We start from the raw sequence: 22460 nt of genomic DNA, 5'->3' as shown, positions 1-22460 counted from the left end.
CTGACCGACAAATGAGAGTTTCTCTGTCATTCCTGCGGCACTGCCTCCATGTAAACTAATGTACGATGGAGATGTCAGATTACCAAAAGGAACACAATGTTTTCTTAAAATAGACTACTGCAATTACCATGTGTAACTGCTTCAAGGGGGGAGAGTCTGTGATGTGATCCAATTATCAAGCAAATGTGCTGTTGACCTTCAATTATAAATCAGTCAAAGGAAGCAGCATTGTCTGTTTTCTCACTGGAAGAAAAGGCTACAGGAAGCATTAAGAAGGCACCAACCCCTTAATGCATGATGAAATCGACCTGCTAAATTCTCACATCTTGCTATGGGGTCTGGAATCAACCAAGACAACATAAAAGAACGTATCTTCTCAAGGATGTGCTGCATTTTCTCAAAATGGCTTTGCCCACTTAGTATCAAAGAGTGCAAGATAAAAGCAATGTAATGCTCCCCGAGTGGATACATAGGACTGCTGAAAGAAGGAAAAGAAGATGGAAAAATGTTTGCATTGTTCCTGGTGTTTTACTTTCCTCAAGACATAAAGAGGGACAAAGCAGCGCATGCAGGAAAAGTATCAGAAAATAACATCTCTGTTGACTGCAGCCATGCCAGCGAATAAAAGCACAGAACAACATCTTTTTGTCTTTTCTTATGACAGCAGCAGCCAATATTGCTCAAATTTGCATGTTTTTTATTATAAACGAATATCCTGCTCAGCTCTCGGAGAATCCAGCTGTCCATGTGGCGCAAAAATATTTGGTTTACTCTCCCTCAGCAAGGTTACAGTTAAAAGGAAATCCTAAAATATTTCACAGAGATAGTAAATCCCCTAATTAAGAAGCTATTAAAACACATTTTGGGTTTATTCTCGATTCTGATTGGCAGCTGGGTGTGGAAAAGTGATAATCCACAGGGATAATGCACGCCTAAAAAAGAAGTTCTGGTCACAAAGATTAAATGTTCTGTATCACTGTGTTGGCTTCTTCAAAATAAACTTTAGCTTCATCATCTGGACAAAAATAAGCGGTAAGAGGTCAACTTTCTCTCTAAACGGATGCTTTATTCAACCAATCGTGACCATCAGCATAGATATCGCTTTCTTTTGTTGGTGCAGCCGAGGTCACGTTGTCATGTTGCCGTGACAATGTGCCGCACCGCTTTTTGTGAAAAAGCGATCCAAACTATAACAAACAAGGTTAAAGTACCAAAAAGTGATAGAATATTTATTTCTTTTGTAAGTGACCATGGTTGAGCGGGATAATGACCTTTGAAGTGTGCATTATCAGAAATTAACGTACTTCGCAGAAGCAACCGGAGGTTCAGGCTTCCACGGCGTGTGTTAGTTTCTGATAATGCAACCTTCGTGGGCCATTTACCCTTACTAAAACTTAAACAAAGCTACAAAGACTTTCACAAGATTCTTATTACCAAATAGTTAAGGTCCCCTTAGCTGTCACACACATGTATGAGGGATTTTTTGTCTCCACATTTGACCCATGCCCCGGGGGGGCAGTGAGCTGCAGACACAGCCGCAACTGATAACTATTTGGGGGTTCAGGTAATTGTCACCCAACTTTGAGTGTGAATCAAGGAGACACTGGGTCTTATTTCTGGAGTCTTTGTTATGACCCAATCATAGATTTGAACCCATGACTTACCACTCACTTATGATTGATTGGCTACATTTTTCAAAGACTCTTCTGATCTTCTAAATCTTACAAACTGTCTCAAATTAAAACTGTTTAGCGTTTACTTGCGCTAAATTCAGTTGAATAATGACTTATTGTGTGAGAATTCTGCGGATTAGTTTGGATTTTCATTATTTTGGTCATGTTTTGTTTAGAGTTCTCCCCAGTCGGTCACTCCAGATTCGCTTCCGGTTCCGGGTTACACGGCAGGACGCGTGGCGTGCCTCTCTGCGAATACAACTATCTTCAAATTACTTAAAAGGTTGATTTTCAAAAAAGAGAGCTGACCATGCCCCCGAAGAAACCCCAGGAATATGAAGATCTCAAAAAGACTCTTGACATTATTCAAAAAGCGCTGAAAAGTTTTATGGAACAAGTGTCGGCTAAGCTAACGCCCCTTTGGGATATGATGGAAGAGTTCCGAAGATTTCGGGCTCAAAACGAGCAGCGAGAAAACCAGGTCGAGATTCTGGAGAAAAGACTGGACGATGTGGAACAGCAAGTAAGGATGAATAATGTCATTCTCACTGGAGTACCAATCAAGCCTCGAGCTAGCACTGCTAATGCTAGCGCTAGCATAGCCAGCAGTGCCAATACGGAGATCGGTGCTGTGTCTCTGGATCAGCAAATACATTCATTTCTCACATCTAAAGGGATTTCCCTGGATCTCAATACCATCGAAACCTGCCACCTGCTCCCCAGGAGAAAGGAGACGGATAAACCAGCGATCCTCATCAGGTTTGTGAATCACAAACACAAGCTAGCTTTGATGAATCAAAGGAAACACCTGAAAGGTTCGGCTGCTTATCTGAACGACCATCTGACCAGAAGGAATGCTGAAATCTCAAAACATGCACGGCTTCTCAGGAAGCGTAAGCAGATTGAGAACACTTGGGTTAAAGGCTGCAGGATTTATGTCAAACCGCTCGGTCCAGAGGACCGGTCCAAGGTTGTGGTTGTGAACACCATGAAAGACTTTGAAAAGTGTTTGATCACGGTCGTCTGAAACAACGTGGAGTAATAAACCAAAGAGCCAAATAATTTCAAGAAATATGACACGTGGATTCATCACTTTAACGTAACCTGAATAACAGCAGAGTTCTGACCTGCAGACAACTTGACCTCAACTTTCACCGTCGCTGATATCAGCTGAAGAAGGATATGGACCTGAATCTAATGTCTGCAGACATAACATCGTAGAGAACTATAAACTCTGTTTTGAACCCAGGAGATCAGCTGTTATCAGTAAAAGAAGAAATACCAACCTTGGACAATCGACAGTTATGGACCCTTTTTACTCTTCCCCTACAGCATTTCTTTATTATAAAAAAAAAAAAAAAAAAATACAAAAAAATATTAAAAAAAAAAGTAAAACAAATGATTAATCACTTATTGAAAATTGTTGAATTGATTGACTTTTAATGATATTACTACACTTTCTCCAAAACTTGATAAATTGATTCAAAAATCTTTCCTAATGTAGCATAATTTTGCACATGTTTTTAACTTTTGATACTTGATGCAATTTTTGCTATGAAAATTCCTGAAGTAGTGTTGTCTGCTTTAATAATATAGTATTATGTTTTATTCATATGAATGGCTTTTATAAGTAACATAAGCTGCATATATTTCAGATGACTGATCTGCATTTGCCATGTTGATTTCTAAAATAGTTATTTTTGACGTAATACTTAAGTAATTCATCTTTGTCATGTGCTTTATCGATATCTTATGATTTTTAATTCTGTCTGATAAAAACTGGGAACCGGATATTGATAAATCATGTAATAAAATGGTTACAGTATAATCGGGGTGGGATTATATAAGTTCGCTTCCTCCCACTCCCTTTCAAGCAATATTTATTAATATGTCTAATTATCCTAAGTTTGATTAGTTACTGTATGAATGTATAACTGATGTTTATATTGCTGTTGTGTATTATTTCTACTTAATTTGCTTGAAATAAACCATTTCAAATCAAATCAAATCAAAAAAATGTTCATCATCCACAGCTGTTGTTTCTGTTCATTGCCCTGTATATTAGTGTCTTGTTTTCAGCCTGTCGTCAGGTCATCAGGTTGTCACCAGTTTTGTTGCTCCTTTGTTTTTTCTCTGTGGGTCTGACACAAAGCCTGGTCTCCTGCGTTTTGGGTCCTACATCTCCAGTTTGTGAGATAATCACTGTTTTGATCATTAGGAAAGCTTTTGATGAACTGCATATGGTTCATTTTCTTTCACATTAACCTTTTTCAAAAGCAAGTTTCATTTGATCAATATATAGAACCTGTTTCATCACATTCATTATTGTTTTAAACGTTTTAGATCCACTCTTTTTCCACACCAAAACACATTTTATGTCACATTTTTTCACAAAATGCCATGAACATTTAAGAGAAATGACAAACATTTTTTGGGTAATTTCTCCTAAATGGTTTCATATTTTCCAAACTAATCTAAAATCTGCCCTATTCTGTGAGTATGTAGTCTCACCACTACAAATCAAGGTCACCTCTCAGTTTAAAAAGAGCTTCACAATTTGAGACAGACAGTTTTTTTTCCATTTCTATTCCTTTATTCAGTTGTTATTTTACTTCTTTTCCTTTGGTTAGTTTTTCTTTTTTTTCCTTACTCTTTTAATTTTCTATTTACATCTTTAAGCCTCCTTAAGTCACTATGTTTTCAGCTAAGAACTTTCTCTTACATCCTTTGTCCACACATCTCTTTTTAAATGTATTTCAATGGTCCTTACATTACTGCTTCTTATTTTTTTAATTGTTAAATATAAAGTGTTAGAGATAACTGAAATCAGTGGGTTACAACTTTAGGCGAATAGAGCCATTTCATTCTGCTTCTTACTGACACAAGTTTAGCTAAAGTCCCACTTTATTGTTTATAAAAATACTTTGTTTTTTTGGCCAATTCTTTATAAAATGTAGTTTTAAATATTTACAATAATTAAATAATAACAGTGGTATAGCTTTCGACGTTTGACAGATTTAAACTTTTTTTACTTTTGACAGCAGCACATTCAAGTTCCTTTTAAAATAAAATACACCCTCTGTCAAATAAAACCCTCTTGCTGCAGCAGACTAACAAGAATAAAAATGACAGAAAGTAAAACATGACATTATTTATTTATACTGTTATCAGTTTTCTGTAAAGATCCACAATGGAGGGATTAAAGAGCTGCATGTGGCTCTGGTGCCTCAGGTTGCCGACCCCTGATCTAAATGTATCAGCATGACCGTCGACAGTCTTCTGTATTTGGATGCCCAACCACAGCTGACATCTCCACTTTAGGTTCCAATAGTCGTCGGGCATAAAAGAGACCTCCAGTCCACCACTCCCCTGCACCTCCGAGCTGAAGCTCCTGCTGATCATTAGAGATCTACACAGATCCTGCTTTCTAAACCTAAACCTCCTCAGTGACTTAAGGAGAACCCTTTAAAGGTCTGTGGACCTTGGTAATAAAGTCCAGCTCAAGTTCAGCTTTGAGCCCTCTTGGTGAGAAGAATCTTTCAGTCAACATAATCCTGATTGTTGCAGCCTGACAGGGTGAGAAACAGCCAACTTTATTCCTTCCACATCCGAGTTAGTGTTTCAAACATTCGATTTCAACCGATTATAATAACAGTATGACATTATTTAGTTTTTACAAAATTTACAAAGATTAATACAGTTTTTTTTTCTCCTGATCAATTGTCAAGGTAAGATTGATAATGATGATTTTTGTGACAAATTAATATTATTCTGAGAATATTTATTGGAATTTATAACAATAAATATACAAATAAAATTTATAAAATCTAAAATATTTGCACAGTTTATGTACAGACAGAAGACCTATTTGATGCTGTTGTCTGACAGAACTTAGGAAAAAGTTGTCACATATCTTCCCCATATTATACAAGGGTTTTACAACACATGCTGTTTTGTCTTTACCTTAAAGTGTAAAGTATTTTGCCATCATTCCATATCCTTAGCAGTTGGTTAGGCATTGTAATCCAGTGGGAATCTGCAGTCTTGGAGTTCCTGAAGATGGTGTCTGGCAGCCAAATGAGTCCAACCATATTACTGTTCAAAGTAAGGATTTTCATCGTGCTGTTATATCTGAGGCGACTGTCTATCCACGTCTGGGCAAAGATAATGTCGATTTGGTATTCCTGAAAAGAAAAGAAAAGACACATTATAGAGAAACAATGGAGAGTGAGTGATGCTTTTGTTTAAAATCAGAAACAGCTGTAAGTAAATAATTATTCAGCATTTAGGAGCATTTAATAAAGGCAGTGTATGTTTTTATCTCCTTTTTGTGATGAATATGACTGTTTTCGTTTTTGAACATTTTACACCGCCTTCAGGAGCAGGACAATTTATTTTATTTTATGTTCTACTCAAATCTGCAGTGTTTATCATGTTGTAGTGAGCTTTTTTGTACACTCGAGATGTATATTTGCATAAACCGCTCTTGTATGTGAGGCAAAACTTTATTTATACTTATTATGCTTGCATACTTCTCCTGCTGGACCAGATGGAAAGAAGAAGAGAAAAGGAGAGAGTGGGATGTTAGAGATGGATAGGTGTAAAAAAATAGAGGAAAAAAAAGGAAGAATAGGAAGTAGGAAGGAGTAGAATCACAAAGCAACACGTTACTGGGGGTTAATCGTCATTAGCGTCAGGTGTAGATGTTAGTCAAAAGGGAGGGGCATACCTGTTGACTCCAAAACCTTAACACACATACATGTCAACACGTAGCGATACAGCTCACACGCACATATACAAACTTACCTTAATTTATCATCACCTTAAAAGCAAAAACTTTTTTCAAAATTGAAAATACATTTAGGCAATAAGGGCTTGATTTGGACCCTATTGAACTTCATCAGCTGATTATTTTGATACATCTTAATCATAAAATCTCAAAGTTAAGAGAGTGTGGGGGCACGTTTCTTTACACCACTGTCTAACTATGTAGCCACAAGAATGTCCCTGTGCCTGGCCCCAGCCTGAATAAAATAGAGGGGTGTGTCAGGAAAGGCATCTGGCATAAAAATGCTCTCCCAAACCACCTGTGGCACTGTGGTGACCCCTGAAGGGATATGCCAAAGGAACTGACCCAGCCATTTCATGACTGACCCAGCCGTTTCCAAAAGCAAACACAGATTTTATTTAATAGCAGTGGTAACAGTTAAATCAAAATACCAAGTTTTCTTGGTTACCAAGTTATCAAACCACTTTGACTCCAAAATTACCTTATTTTAAGACAAAGGTTAATTTAGGACAAATGTAATTTATGTTTTCACATAAAAACCCTTGTTTATCATGGTATTTCCTATATCCTCAGCTGTGTCACTGCTTCTGTCTTTAGTAAAACAAAGTAATTGTTATTTGCTCAGATTTATTGTTAACCTGGACTGTATTCTGCTGTGCTTAGTGGGAAAAGTATATCAGCAAGGAAAGCCAAGAGTCTCACGCAGGTTTTTCTACTTTTCTCTGTTAAAAGAAAAATATAAATAGTAACACAAAAAGACTGCTATTCGATTTAATGATATCTGGCTCTCATCTGGCACTACCATCCCCTGAAATACATTTGACCTTAAACCAAGTATTTGCACCTCACAATTACAATGAAGTCTATAATCACTACAACCACAGGGTGCTCATGACCTTTAAATTGTGAGCTGCACTTGGCGTTTGAAAAATAAAAATAAAAGATATAAACATTATCTCTAGTAGCCAATGTAGGAAAACTGCTGCAGATCAAAATAATGGAACTAATATGAGCTGAAATATCCTCGTAGAAGAAGAATAAGCGGCATGTGTGGGGGAAAGGTAAATCTCAGCACAAGCGGACTTTGGCAGCCTTTTTGTATTTTATATGAGAAGTTATTTTAACCGCAGCCTATTGATGCTCACAGCTGCTTTCAGTCACTATAGCAAGCAAAGCTGTGCAGAAAAGGGAGACTTGCTGTAAAGCTCTAAAAAGCTTCTATATATATTAAGTTTGACAAGAGAGGTGCAGTGCATTTCATTTAGCATAATTCATGATTCAATAAAAAATAAAGCATAAAGTAACATTTATATATACAAGTTTCAATTAAAAACATCTGTTGTATGAATTATTAACATGTTCAAAGGTTGGGGCAACTTCAATTGACTCCGCAGTTTTATTTAAATAAGAATACATATCCATTTAAATAAGTGTTAAAAATAACCACTTTACATTTTTTCTATGTGTATAAAGGATAACATAAATTTCCAACATCTAATGTATTTAGGCTTGCTTAATTTTTGCTTATGTAGATTATTTGTATTTCGCCATCTATTTAGATAAAACAGGCATTATTTCATCTAACATCTCAGTTCCATAAGCTGGTCTTTAAGCTTATGCAGGGTTTTAATGGATCGTAAAATTATCTCTGACATCACCTACTGTATTCTGCAAAGCAACAATCATGCCTAAAGTTGAAAGGGGCCCATTATCCAGGTTTTGTCGCCCAACTCAGCAAAGTTCCCAAAACAAAGCAACCCAGGCCCCTTTCCCATCCCTTTGCTGAGAACTCTCTGTTTACATGTCCTCCTGCTACCTTGCAGCTCCCTACACCCCCAAGTTAAAATTACTGGTGTAACAAAAATGGTGAGCAATATTGGAGCTACCCAGCTGTACAGTTTAGATCCAGATTCCAGCTCAGACGAGGAACACAAAGAGGTATGTGGATCTATTTGTCTGTAAGTGGATGCATCGGCATGGAGCGCAGCAGGGAGCTGGTACGATATTTTTCAAATTGTTTACAATCTGCATTTTTAGAAATTTGTCCTCGATCCTCAGAGAAATACCACAAAAGCATGTTAAAAACACCAAAATCAGAATCTCCATTGGAGTGGGTATTTTATAAAATAAAAATGTTTTTTTATTTATGTAACTCCTTTCTCCCAGAGTTTTAATGAATTAGACATGAAGCACTTGTAACCGCTTTTCGTCCCTGCTCTGTGTTGTGTAACGTGAGGAAGCTACAAGACATCGGAGGAACTTTCTTGGGGCAATCGTGTTTATTTTGTGGTTGTAACAAAATATGGCGTTGACACGTGCCACACTCACACAATGCCCAAAACTAAAATACAAAGTTCAAATTAGCTCCAAAATTATATAGTGAAAGACATCGCAATCATGCTCACCTCTTCCCAATTAGGAAAACAGCGAATAGGGAAGGGGGGGGGGGGGGGCATCAACTGGTCTGAAGGACCCTAATTGCATGCAATACAATACATTTTTAACCTGTTACACACTTGCATCAAAAGATCCTGAGATCAGACTCTAAATATATTTATTTGTATGTGTAAAGTTGGACTTTAGAACATGGGAGTCAGTTGAGATTTGCTTCATTCTGCAGTTGTCATTGGAGGAACTGAAATATTTGATATTTTCTGGCTAAGTTAAATTCAGGGGAGAAGGTAGAGGCTTGGTTTCACCTTACAGTGTGCCATCCTTGACCTACTTGCGGCCTACAATCTCACAGCACAATTTATAACTTAAAATGATTTCAAACATTCAGAACGCTAAGCATTAGTATGATATATGTCTGGGGCATCATCTAGAGCAAACACAACTTGACCCAATCTGCTCTTTTTGCTCTTTGTGTAGTTAGGATAATTTATTTGTGTAAAACTCATTTTGCAAAATTAAGATCGTGGTCTTAAAAATTCTGCATAAATTATAAATTTCTAAAATACCTTGTTGTCTATTTGTCTTTAGCAGTTTTAGTCTAAAAGGAAAGTAATTTATCCGTAAATTGTACAAGATTCATACTAAAGGGGAAAACAGGACCTACATTCTGTTTGTGTAATCATGGGCTGTGGTGTTTAGTGTCTCCCCTGCTGTGCAGCCAGGCCCTTCCAAGGTACGCCTCAGCATGTCCACTGGGACTGCTCTGACTGATTACAATTGTTCCTCTATAAAGCTGCTGCTGCTTTTAGTCCTTACTGCTCCATTTCTACTGTGGGAACTTTGTTGGTGGGACTGGGGCTTAGTAATGGCAAATACAACCTACAAAACTTTTTTTTATTTTAAGAAGAAAAATAATTTGCCCTGCTATGATGCAAATGTTTCCATTAAATGTAAGTATCGTGTTTTTGTTTTTGCACGACTTTTTAAAGTTATAAAATCAATGCAGCTTTGTATTTTCAGAGTGCTGGCAGCTACATGCTAACGTAGAAGGCCAGCGACTATTGATGATGTCATCAAGCAGTGGCACGAACTGAATTTGAAGACTATTTTTTTCCATATCTCTTCCCTTGGAGGGATAGATGTAAGGATAGGGAGAAGCCAAAAGGTAAGGTAAGCAATTCGGATTCAGCCTTGGCGTCATATAATTCAGTCCGGACGCAAATCACAGTTATTCATTTTTTCTCCATAATGAATTTTCAAACGGTTTGCACTTCCATGAATTAACGGGAACGCCATCCATACATTAATACCAAATCCGAGTCCTTGACTGGTTAAAATTCAACCTGGTTTAACTTGCAACCCATTTTCAATGGTTGCCTGTTTTCTACAGAGCCCAAAAAAGGTAGTAGAAACTTGTATCGTAACTTGCATAGCAACATGTGAATGCGAGATTTTGAACGTGGAAGACCAACATGCACACATACGTTCATTTAACAAAGCCTTTTTTATTGGGAGTTGTCACTTGGATGCAGGCTGCTGGGGCGGTGTGAATGAAGCTCTTAAGTGAAATTATCAATTTACAGACATTATCTGTAAATTAAAGCCATTTTTAAACATTTTTACACAATTATTATATACGGACAAAAAACATATGAATCCACAAAACAGAGTGTTTAAACAAATAATTATGGGTCGTAGGCACACCTGCAACAAACATCTATTAACGTCTATCAGAACATTGGCTGAAATGGTTGCCAATTTGTTTACCCTGAAGTACGAATCACATGAACAAATCCCTTAATATAAATATAAATATAAACACATCAACAAAGACAAATGCAAAAGCAAAACAAATATTGATTTAAAAAAAAACATTATGTCGTAGAAATAAACAAAATACCTGAAACCAAAATGTAAAAAAACAAAACAAAAAAAACCCCATTAGAACATATCTTCATATCATCTGCAGCAAAATTGTCACAGATGATTTAAAACAGTACATGTTGATTTTATTTTTTTTTGTCCTAAAATAGAGTGCAAATATGTTTTTTAAAAAATTTCTGGGATTTAATTTCAAAACAAACTCATAAAGAAGAATTAAATGAATTTTGTCTGAATTTATCTGCACGTCCTGCACGGCTGCATTTTTGTCAAGGAGTGTTTACAAAAACAATGTTGGTTTTCATTTTAGGTTGGTAGAACTTTTTTTATTTTATGCAAAAACATTCTGGAAAGTTAGCCGCAACTCAATGGGAGAATACTAAACACTATTGTATTTAAAACACTGAGCCTGTCACTTTTCTGTTATGAGGTTCCATTTGTGCCAAAAATTTGTTTTTGTGTCCACTGTCTATGTCTTTGGTCGTCTCACTTTGTCGTCAGGACTTAGCAACCGTTGCTACTGTCGATAGCTCCGGTCGTTAGCTACTGTCGATAGCTACGGTGTTTGCTACTGTCGTTAGCTACTGTCGATAGCTACTGTCGTTAGCTACGGTGTTTGCTACTGTCGTTAGCTACTGTCGTTAGCTACTGTCGATAGCTACTGTCGTTAGCTACGGTGTTTGCTACTGTCGTTAGCTACGACGTTTCCCCGTGTTTTGTCGTTAGATGTTCTCGTTTTTCAAATTTTGCCAAAGTCGTCAGAAAAGTCCTTTGTACGGCCGGTAAATTTTTTCCTGTACTACCACGGAACGAAAAAGAAATGTTTATCAAAGCAGACGTCAGGGTTAACCATGACAATACGTTTTTAAGATGAACTTTATTTTGATATTCCCTCAAACGCGTATTGCCAGAAAGGGTGGGGGGGGGCATGCATACAACGCTTGACACGAAAACAAAGTGGCGCATTACCGCCACCACCTGGAGGCGAACTACTTCTATTTAACGCGGAGAATGACACATAATAAATATGAACATTTTACGAAGACTATTTATGAATGTGCTGTGTTCTGATCATGAAAAACGTGGCTGATTTATTAATAATAAAATTACAAACACATTGGTGTTGATTTAATGTATTTGTTCAGAAATAAACCCTCAAGTCATTAGTACATGGCATTATTTATTTTTTTGCCGTTGAACAATTTACGGGGGCCTTGCAAGGAGGCCTTTAAAATATCTTCTTTTTTTTTTTTTTTTTTTTTTTTTTAACTTGTCCTGTCCAACAGCTAGGCAAACAGATGAGAGCTGAGGGCCTCTTGTGTTGGACATATTTTATTTTAACAAGAGGGGTTATTCATCTTCAGACAAACCAAAGGTATGTCTGAATAAACCCCTTTTGTAATTGAGGCCAAACTTTATTAATTTCAATCATGTTTAAAAATCTTTGGTGTTGGACCGGACGGAAAAGGAAAGAGGGGAAGAAGAGAGAGGGATGTTAGAGAGAGGGGGGGGTAGGAGGGTGATAATCGGAGGGGAAAGGGGGTAAGACCATGAAGCAGCATAGAGCAGACAGGCTTACTGGTTGTTTATCGTTACGGTACGGTTCAAATGTAGTACAAAAAGGGCGGGGCCTGTTCACACACACTCAAATATTATCAACACACCTGCTAGCCGCAAAAATGTCCACATGTCAACATGCACACAAAACAGATAGTGTTCACGAACGCATACCTATGCCTTTAAACCAACTAGTGTGAAATCTTTCATTCATTCAATCATGCAAACTATTAGTGCAAAGGTGAGCTAACACCTGTGCTCAGGTGAGTGTTTATGTTCTTCTAAAATGGATGGTGGAATGTGAAAAGAAGGAGGAGGAGCGCCCAGCCACCCCCACACCCATACCCCCGCCGCAGCAGCAGCGGCAGCCGGAATTCCCCCAACGCCACACGGGAACAGGCAGGGAACAACCGCCCCCCGGGCGACCAAGACCGCCACCCAGGCCAGGGCCAGCAGGACCGCCGCGAGGCCCCCAGAGCCAGAGAGCAGGGAGGCGCAGAGGGAAAGAGAGCGCCGCCCCAGCCCAGCCAGGAAAGCAGCCCCCCCGCCGCGCCGGAAGAGCCCAACGCAGGGCCCCACCGGAGAGGGACGCCCACAGCCCCAGACGAGCACCCCACCACCACCCAGGAGTTCCGGGCATCCCCCCGCCCCGACCCCAGGTACGAGCCAGGACCCCCCAAGGGAGACCCGCTCCGCACTCCAGGCAGCCACCCACCCGGCCCACGGTTGGTCCAGGTAGGAGCAAGGCAGGGGCCCGCCGCCCCCGCCCAGGAGGGGGGAACCCCGGGGAAAAAAGGGCGGCCCACAAGGGGTGTTATAAATATGGCCCGAACAGGCTCGGCCATGTTGGAAGTTTGGCGGGGCCCAGCGCCCAGGGGCAAGGACCAGGACCCACCCCCCAGGGACACGAACACCCCCGGCTCAGGTGTAATATGAACCCCCCCACCGCGCGGAGAGAGCACCGCCGGGCCCAGGGAGCCGGCACCCAAGGGACACGGCCGCCATCGCCAAGGGGCCCACACCCCCCACCAGGGAAGGGGTAGGGGACAGATGGACCCAGGTCCCACCTTCCTTGTAAAATGTGTGTGCGTGTATGGGTGCTTGAGAGGGTGTTTGTGTGCATGTGTGTGTGTTTATGTTTGAATGTATATATTGAAGGGGGAGGGGTGTGTGTACTAAGGGGGGTGCAGTTAAAATTGGCGAGTAGGGCACTAAGGGGACATCTCCTGATTACTCACAGTGACGTCCCCTCACCCTCCACACCAAGGGGCCCTAAATGTCTAAGGTGCGGTTAAAATTGGCGGGTAGGGTGCCAGGAGGACATCTGCTGCTTGCTTGCAGTGATGTCCAAGCACCCCCCCTACCAAGGACCCTACATGTCTAAGGTGCAAATAAATCCGAAAGAGGGGGGGCCCACTCCATACGGCAACCATAGGAGGGGGGCCACTCCCAAGTAGCCCCCCCCAAGGCGCATCGCAGGCTAGACCCCCAACCCTCACCCTAATATGAGGTTATATAAGGAAGGGGGTAAGTTGGGGACAGCTGGTAGACTGTCCCCCGGTGGTCAAACAGCCGTCCCCCAGCCCACCCCCAGCAAAGGGGCCAGGGCCACCCAGCCCAGGGGCCCACCCCCGGAGGCGCCGACACCCTAGGCCCGGCACCACCCACCCCACACAGAAAGGAGCCAGAAAGCGTCCCCCCCCCCCCCCCCCCCCCCCCCCGGAGCAAGCCCAGGCCCGCACCCCCAGACGCCGGCCCTAGAAGAGCTCTGGTCAGGCCTCGACGGGACCGAGGAGGCCAACCGGCCGAGGCAACCACTGATTGCCTCAGCGGAGACCCCGACCCGTTAGCCCCCCCGACCCGTACTAATAATGGGCCCCCCCTCCCCCCCAGAACGCCCCCCCACAGGACAGGGCCGACAAGCCCCCCACCCCACCCCACCCCAGACCCCGCAGCCGAAGCGGGTGACACCCAGAGCGACCGGGGGCCCCGAGAGGGTTGTCCCGTCCCGTCCCAGAGCCAGGGAAGGGCCGATCCCAGCCCCAGGTGCAGATGGGCAGCCCATCCGGCGCCGCTGGGCGCAAAGTATCTTCGATGAGTTACCTTCTCAAATTTTAGTGGGTCCAGTCACTAATTATGAATATAACAGTCGAAAACTGACTTTTTTGAGCATTTCTTTTTAATCTATTTATGTGACCATGAGATGGCGCACTCGGGACCAGTATAAGGCTCTTATTAGCCCGTCTGATCCTCGTTTATCCATCAGATTTGTAACAACATATTTTATAAAGATCAGTCATTTTTCAAAATAATTTGAAATAATAGTTTCATCACAAGATTAAATTAAAGCCATACTCTAAAAACTTTAAACGGGAACGTGAAACCGTTGTACGGATGCACCCCCCCCCCCCTTTCTGGGAGTGCGCGTTTGCAGGATTGTCAATAAAGGTTTTTTTTTAAAGTGTTTTGTTCCGTGATAATACGGGAAACAATTTATCGACCGTACAAAAGACTTCTCTGACGACCTTTGCAAAATTTGAAATACAACAAGATCTAAGGACACGACATGGTGAGAGAACGTAGCAAACGACACTAGCAACGGTTGCTAAGGATCTTCCTGACGACACGTGAAACAACGTAGCAAACGACACTAGCAACGGTTGCTAAAGATCTTCCTGACGACATGGTGAGACGACGTAGCAAACGACACTAGCAACGGTTGCTAAGGATCTTCCTGACGGCACGTGAAACGACATAGCAAACGACACTAGCAACGGTTGCTAAGGATCTTCCTGACGCCGTAGTTAGACGACATGGGATAAGGACAATGACAAAGATAACGTTTAAGGATAAAGCAAGCATATACATCACAAAGTTAATACAAAGTAATAATAAAAGAATCATGGGCATGCAGAAGATATTGCTTAGTAATACATAGACATGAACCAATGTAAAATGAACTCGTTCAATAGACATAGACAATGAGCCCAAAGCATAGACAGTGGACGCAAAAACACGATCAGTAGACATAGACAATGGACCAAAGACATAACAGTAGACGCAAAAACACATTTTGATATTTTTGGCACAAATGGAACCTCATATTCTGTAACGTATTTTCAGAGGAAACCACCATTGCTACAAATGAAATTGTAGGATTAGGATGATTGTCATTATTACTATCATTATTGGTTGAATGCTGTAAAGCATTCAACCCTTTGTTTTCCTGTTTCTCTTTATTTATTATTGGTTGAATGCTGTAAAGCATTCAACCCTTTGTTTTCCTCTTATGCTATCTTCCGCCGTTTTTCGGCACTTAACTCCTTCTACAATTTTTAACCGATTGTAACCATTCAACTTTTAAAATGTTCAGCTCTTTCAGCTCATTCCTGCTATGACTTTTGGTTTTTCAAATCCTTTTACTTTTTAAGATATTCCAGGTTTTCCGGGAATTTTTGCTCCATTGAAATACATGGAGAATTTTTCGTTCAGAAGTTCACAGTTAAACTCCTTCTACAATTTTTCACCTATTTTAACCGTTTGACTATGAAAATGTTCAGCTCTTTCATCTTATTCCAGCTATGACATTTTAGTCCTTCAAATCCCTGAACTTTTCCATTTATTCCCGGATATTCCCAGATTTTCCAATCTTTTTGCTCCATTGGCCACACCTTTGCTTCTTTAAACAATTGTAACTTTAGCATTCTTTTGGCTAGAGACACCGTTCAAATATTGAAATGTTCACAAGGTTTTGGACTTCAATATAAGGCTCAAAATTATTATGGGATGGCAACACCACCTACAGTTTGGCGGCCATTTTGTGCCAAAATGTGAGGCAATTTTAAACTTCTTCAAACTTTCATGTATTTTAATCCTTCTACTATTACAATGTTCAACCCTTTCAGCTTATTCCTTTCAGCTATGACTTTTGGTCCTTCAAATCTTTGAACTTTTCAAGATATTCCAAGATTTTCCAGGATTTTTGCTTCATTTAAATACATGGAGAATCCTTGAAAACCTTTGTTGCTTTCAAGCATTATAACTTTAACAAGCTTTCAGCTAGAGGCACCGTTCAAACATTGAAATGCTCACAAGGCTTTGGACTTCAACATACGTTTTGAAAATATTATGGGATGGCAACACAATCTACTGTTCTGTGGGCATTTTTTGACAAAATCTGAAGCAAATGTTGCAATAAACTTCATCCATGGCTGGAACTGAACATATTGAAATTCACTGGATCTGGACATATATGGAATGTGGGCGTGGTTAGCAAACAAAGCTCGTTGCTAAGGACGTCCAAAAGTTTACTTTTTCCAATTCATCTGAAACCGACGTTGATTTGTTCCTCATCTCCAGGCGACCCAAACATAAAATGGTTGCTATGGAGATAAAATCAATAGAAAAGCCGCCATTTTGAAAAAAGTGGATTTTCTGTCAACTTAGAACATGTAGCTTTTACCAACATGACACTCTTAAACAATGTGATTTTTTGAGTCAGTTGATGATGCTGATGCTAGCACTTTTAGCCATTTTAGCATCATCTTCAAATTTTCAACCGTACATCCATTTTTTCAACAATTTCAACTTTCATGCTTAACTCCGTGTACAAATTTTGATCCGTTTTGGTGATTCTACTTTTACAATGTTCAGCTTTTTCATCATATTTCTGCTTTCATTCAGCAATACAGCATTCAACCCTGCATTTTCTTCTGGAAATGCAGCTCCTTCTAGTTTATTATTATTATTGGTTGAATGCTGTAAAGCATTCAACCCTTTGTTTTCCTGTTTCTCTTTATTGGTTGAATGCTGTAAAGCATTCAACCCTTTGTTTTCCTGTTTCTCTTTATTGGTTGAATGCTGTAAAGCATTCAACCCTTTGTTTTCCTGTTTCTCTTTATTGGTTGAATGCTGTAAAGCATTCAACCCTTTGTTTTTCTCTTCTGCTATCTTCCGCCGTTTTTCGGCACTTAACTCCTTCTACAATTTTTAACCGATTGTAACCATTCAACTTTTAAAATGTTCAGCTCTTTCAGCTCATTCCTGCTATGACTTTTGGTTTTTCAAATCCTTTTACTTTTTAAGATATTCCAGGTTTTCCGGGAATTTTTTTCTCCATTGAAATACATGGAGAATTTTTCGTTCAGAAGTTCACAGTTAAACTCCTTCTACAATTTTTCACCTATTTTAACCGTTCCACTATGAAAATGTTCAGCTCTTTCATCTTATTCTAGCTATGACATTTTGGTCCTTCAAATCCCTGAACTTTTCCATTTATTCCCGGATATTCCTGGATTTTCCAATCTTTTTGCTCCATTGGCCACACCTTTGCTTCTTTAAACAATTGTAACTTTAACATTCTTTTGGCTAGAGACACCGTTCAAATATTGAAATGTTCACAAGGTTTTGGACTTCAACATAAGGCTCAAAATTATTATGGGATGGCAACACCACCTACAGTTTGGCGGCCATTTTGTGCCAAAATGTGAGGCAATTTTAAACTTCTTCAAACTTTCACCTATTTTTACCATTCTACTATTACAATGTTCAACCCTTTCATCTTATTTCTTTCAGCTATGACTTTTGGTCCTTCAAATCTTTGAACTTTTCCAGATATTCCCGGATATTCCCAGATTTTCCAATGTTTTTGCTCCATTGGCCACACCTTTGCTTCTTTAAACAATTGTAACTTTAACATTCTTTTGGCTAGAGACACCGTTCAAATATTGAAATGTTCACAAGGTTTTGGACTTCAACATAAGGTTCAAAATTATTATGGGATGGCAACACCACCTACAGTTTGGCGGCCATTTTGTGCCAAAATGTGAGGCAATTTTAAACTTCTTCAAACTTTCACGTATTTTAATCCTTCTACTATTACAATGTTCAACCCTTTCAGCTTATTCCTTTCAGCTACGACTTTTAGTCTTTCAAGTCTTTGAACTTTTCAAGATATTCCAAGATTTTCCAGGATTTTCCAAGATTTTTGCTTTATTTAAATACATGGAGAATCCTTGAAAACCTTTGTTGCTTTCAAGCATTATAACTTTAACAAGCTTTCAGCTAGAGGCACCGTTCAAACATTGAAATGCTCACAAGGCTTTGGACTTCAACATACGTTTTGAAATTATTATGGGATGGCAACACAACCTACTGTTTGGTGGCCATTTTTTGACAAAATCTGAAGCAAATGTTGCAATAAACTTCATCCATGGCTGGAACTGAACATATTGAAATTCACTGGATCTGGACATATAAGGAATGTGGGCGTGGTTAGCAAACAAAGCTCGTTGCTAAGGACGTCCAAAAGTTTACTTTTTCCGATTCATCTGAAACCGACGTTGATTTGTTCCTCATCTCCAGGCGACCCAAACATAAAATGGTTGCTATGGAGATAAAATCAATAGAAAAGCCGTCATTTTGGAAAAAGTGGCTTTTCTGTCAACTTAGAACATGTAGCTTTTACCAATATAATACTCTCAAACAACGTGTTTTTTGGAGTCAGTTGATGATGCTGATTCCAATGCTAGTACTTTTAGCCATTTTAGCAACATCTTCAAATTTTCAACAATTCAGCCATTTTTTCAACAATTTCAGCTTTCATGCTTAAGTCCTACAAATTTTGACCTATTTCAGCCATTCTACTATTACAATGTTCAACTTTTTCAGCTTATTCCTGCTAGGACTTTTGCGCCTTTAACTTTTCATGGTTCTTCCAGTACAGTTCAGACATTTCTTCAGCTAATTCAGCTTTCATTCAGCAGTACAGCATTCAACCCTGCATTTTCTTCTGGAAATGCAGCTCCTTCTAGTTTATTATTGGTTGAATGCTGTAAAGCATTCAACCCTTTGTTTTCCTCTTCTGCTATCTTCCGCCGTTTTTCGGCACTTAACTCCTTCTACAATTTTTAACCGATTGTAACCATTCAACTTTTAAAATGTTCAGCTCTTTCAGCTAATTACTGCTATGACTTTTGGTACTTCTAATCCTTGTACTTTTTAAGATATTCCAGGTTTTCCGGGAATTTTTGCTCCATTGAAATACATGGAGAATTTTTCGTGCAGAAGTTCACAGCTAAACTCCTTCTACAATTTTTCACCTATTTTAACCGTTCGACTATGAAAATGTTCAGCTCTTTCATCTTATTCTAGCTATGGCATTTTGTTCTTCAAATCCTTGAACTTTTCCAGATATTCCCGGATATTCCCGGATTTTCCAATTATTTTGCTCCATTGACAATACCTTTGCTTCTTTAAACCATTGTAACATCAACATGCTTTCAGGTAGAGACACCGTTCAAACATTTAAATGTTCAAAAGGCTTTGGACTTCAACATAAGGCTCAAAATTATTATGGGATGGCAACACCACCTACAGTTTGGCGGCCATTTTGTGCCAAAATGTGAGGCAATTTTAAACTTCTTCAAACTTTCACCTATTTTTACCATTCTACTATTACAATGTTCAACCCTTTCATCTTATTCCTTTCAGCTATGACTTTTGTCCTTCAAATCTTTGAACTTTTCCAGATATTCCCGGATATTCCCAGATTTTCCAATGTTTTTGCTCCATTGGCCACACCTTTGTTTCTTTAAACAATTGTAACTTTAACATTCTTTTGGCTAGAGACACCGTTCAAATATTGAAATTTTCACAAGGTTTTGGACTTCAACATAAGGTTCAAAATTATTATGGGATGGCAACACCACCTACAGTTTGGCGGCCATTTTGTGCCAAAATGTGAGGCAATTTTAAACTTCTTCAAACTTTCACCTATTTTTACCATTCTACTATTACAATGTTCAACCCTTTCAGCTTATTCCTTTCAGCTACGACTTTTAGTCTTTCAAATCTTTGAACTTTTCAAGATATTCCAAGATTTTCCAGGATTTTCCAAGATTTTTGCTTCATTTAAATACATGGAGAATCCTTGAAAACCTTTGTTGCTTTCTAGAATTATAACTTTAACAAGCTTTCAGCTAGAGGCACCGTTCAAACATTGAAATGCTCACAAGGCTTTGGACTTCAACATAGGTTTTGAAATTATTATGGGATGGCAACACAACCTACTGTTTGGTGGGCATTTTTTGACAAAATCTGAAGCAAATGTTGCAATAAACTTCATCCATGGCTGGAACTGAACATATTGAAATTCACTGGATCTGGACATATAAGGAATGTGGGCGTGGTTAGCAAATAAAGCTCGTTGCTAAGGACGTCCAAAAGTTTACTTTTTCCGATTTGTCTGAAACCGACGTTGATTTGTTCCTCATCTCCAGGCGACCCAATCATAAAATGGTTGCTATAGAGATAAAATCAATAGAAAAGCCGCCATTTTGAAAAGAGTGGATTTTCTATCAACTTAGAACATGTAGCTTTTACCAATATAATACTCTCAAACAACGTGTTTTTTGGAGTCAGTTGATGATGCTGATTCCAATGCTAGTACTTTTAGCCATTTTAGCAACATCTTCAAATTTTCAACAATTCAGCCATTTTTTCAACAATTTCAGCTTTCATGCTTAAGTCCTATAAATTTTGACCTATTTCAGCCATTCTACTATTACAATGTTCAACTTTTTCAGCTTATTCCTGCTACGACTTTTGCACCTTTAACTTTTCATGGTTCTTCCAGTACAGTTCAGCCATTTCTTCAGCTAATTCAGCTTTCATTCAGCAGTACAGCATTCAACCCTGCATTTTCTTCTGGAAATGCAGCTCCTTCTAGTTATTATTGGTTGAATGCTGTAAAGCATTCAACCCTTTGTTTTTCTGTTTCTCTTTATTTATTATAGTATCTTCCGCCGTTTTTTGGCGTTTAACTCCTTCTACAATTTTTAACCGATTTTAACCATTCAACTTTTAAAATCTTCAGCTCTTTCATCTTATTTCTGCTATGACTTTTGGTTTTTCAAATCCTTTTACTTTTTAAGATATTCCAGGTTTTCCGAGAATTTTTGCTCCATTGAAATACATGGAGAATTTTTCGTACAGAAGTTCACAGTTAAACTCCTTCTACAATTTTTCACCTATTTTAACCGTTCGACTATGAAAATGTTCAGCTCTTTCATCTTATTCTAGCTATGACATTTTGGTCCTTCAAATCTTTGAACTTTTCCAGATATTCCCGGATATTCCCAGATTTTCCAATGTTTTTGCTCCATTGGCCACACCTTTGCTTCTTTAAACAATTGTAACTTTAACATTCTTTTGGCTAGAGACACCGTTCAAATATTGAAATGTTCACAAGGTTTTGGACTTCAACATAAGGTTCAAAATTATTATGGGATGACAACACCACCTACAGTTTGGCGGCCATTTTGTGCCAAAATGTGAGGCAATTTTAAACTTCTTCAAACTTTCACCTATTTTTACCATTCTACTATTACAATGTTCAACCTTTTCAGCTTATTCCTTTCAGCTATGACTTTTGGTCCTTCAAATCCTTGAACTTTTCCAGATATTCCCGGATATTCCCAGATTTTCCAATCTTTTTGCTCCATTGGCCACACCTTTGCTTCTTTAAACAATTGTAACTTTAACATTCTTTTGGCTAGAGACACCGTTCAAATATTGAAATGTTCACAAGGTTTTGGACTTCAACATAAGGTTTAAAAATTATTATGGGATGGCAACACCACCTACAGTTTGGCGGCCATTTTGTGCCAAAATGTGAGGCAATTTTAAACTTCTTCAAACTTTCACCTATTTTTACCATTCTACTATTACAATGTTCAACCCTTTCATCTTATTCCTTTCAGCTATGACATTTTGGTCCTTCAAATCTTTGAACTTTTCCAGATATTCCCGGATATTCCCAGATTTTCCAATGTTTTTTCTCCATTGGCCACACCTTTGCTTCTTTAAACAATTGTAACTTTAACATTCTTTTGGCTAGAGACACCGTTCAAATATTGAAATGTTCACAAGGTTTTGGACTTCAACATAAGGTTCAAAATTATTATGGGATGGCAACACCACCTACAGTTTGGCGGCCATTTTGTGCCAAAATGTGAGGCAATTTTAAACTACTTCAAACTTTCACCTATTTTTACCATTCTACTATTACAATGTTCAACCTTTTCAGCTTATTCCTTTCAGCTATGACTTTTGGTCCTTCAAATCCTTGAACTTTTCCAGATATTCCCGGATATTCCCAGATTTTC

At 39.1% G+C, this 22460-nt stretch overlaps 1 protein-coding gene across 2 annotated transcripts in view; it reads right to left on the bottom strand.

Moving 5' to 3' along the window:
- Positions 1–22460, bottom strand: part of gabrg3 (gamma-aminobutyric acid type A receptor subunit gamma3) — a 222792-nt gene that overhangs the window by 15746 nt on the left and 184586 nt on the right. For both annotated transcript variants that reach the window (XM_023954495.2, XM_023954494.2), the window contains exon 4: positions 5637–5857. In XM_023954495.2, coding sequence (XP_023810263.1) covers positions 5637–5857 — 221 coding nt within the window. The remainder of the gene's footprint in view (positions 1–5636; positions 5858–22460) is intronic.

This window comes from Oryzias latipes, chromosome 4 (genome assembly GCF_053564925.1).
Source record: "Oryzias latipes strain Hd-rR chromosome 4, Olatipes_Hd-rR_3.1".
Classification (NCBI taxonomy): Eukaryota; Metazoa; Chordata; class Actinopteri; order Beloniformes; family Adrianichthyidae; genus Oryzias; species Oryzias latipes.
Note: the sequence above shows the minus strand (reverse complement) of the source record. Positions and strands in the feature narration are given on the sequence as shown.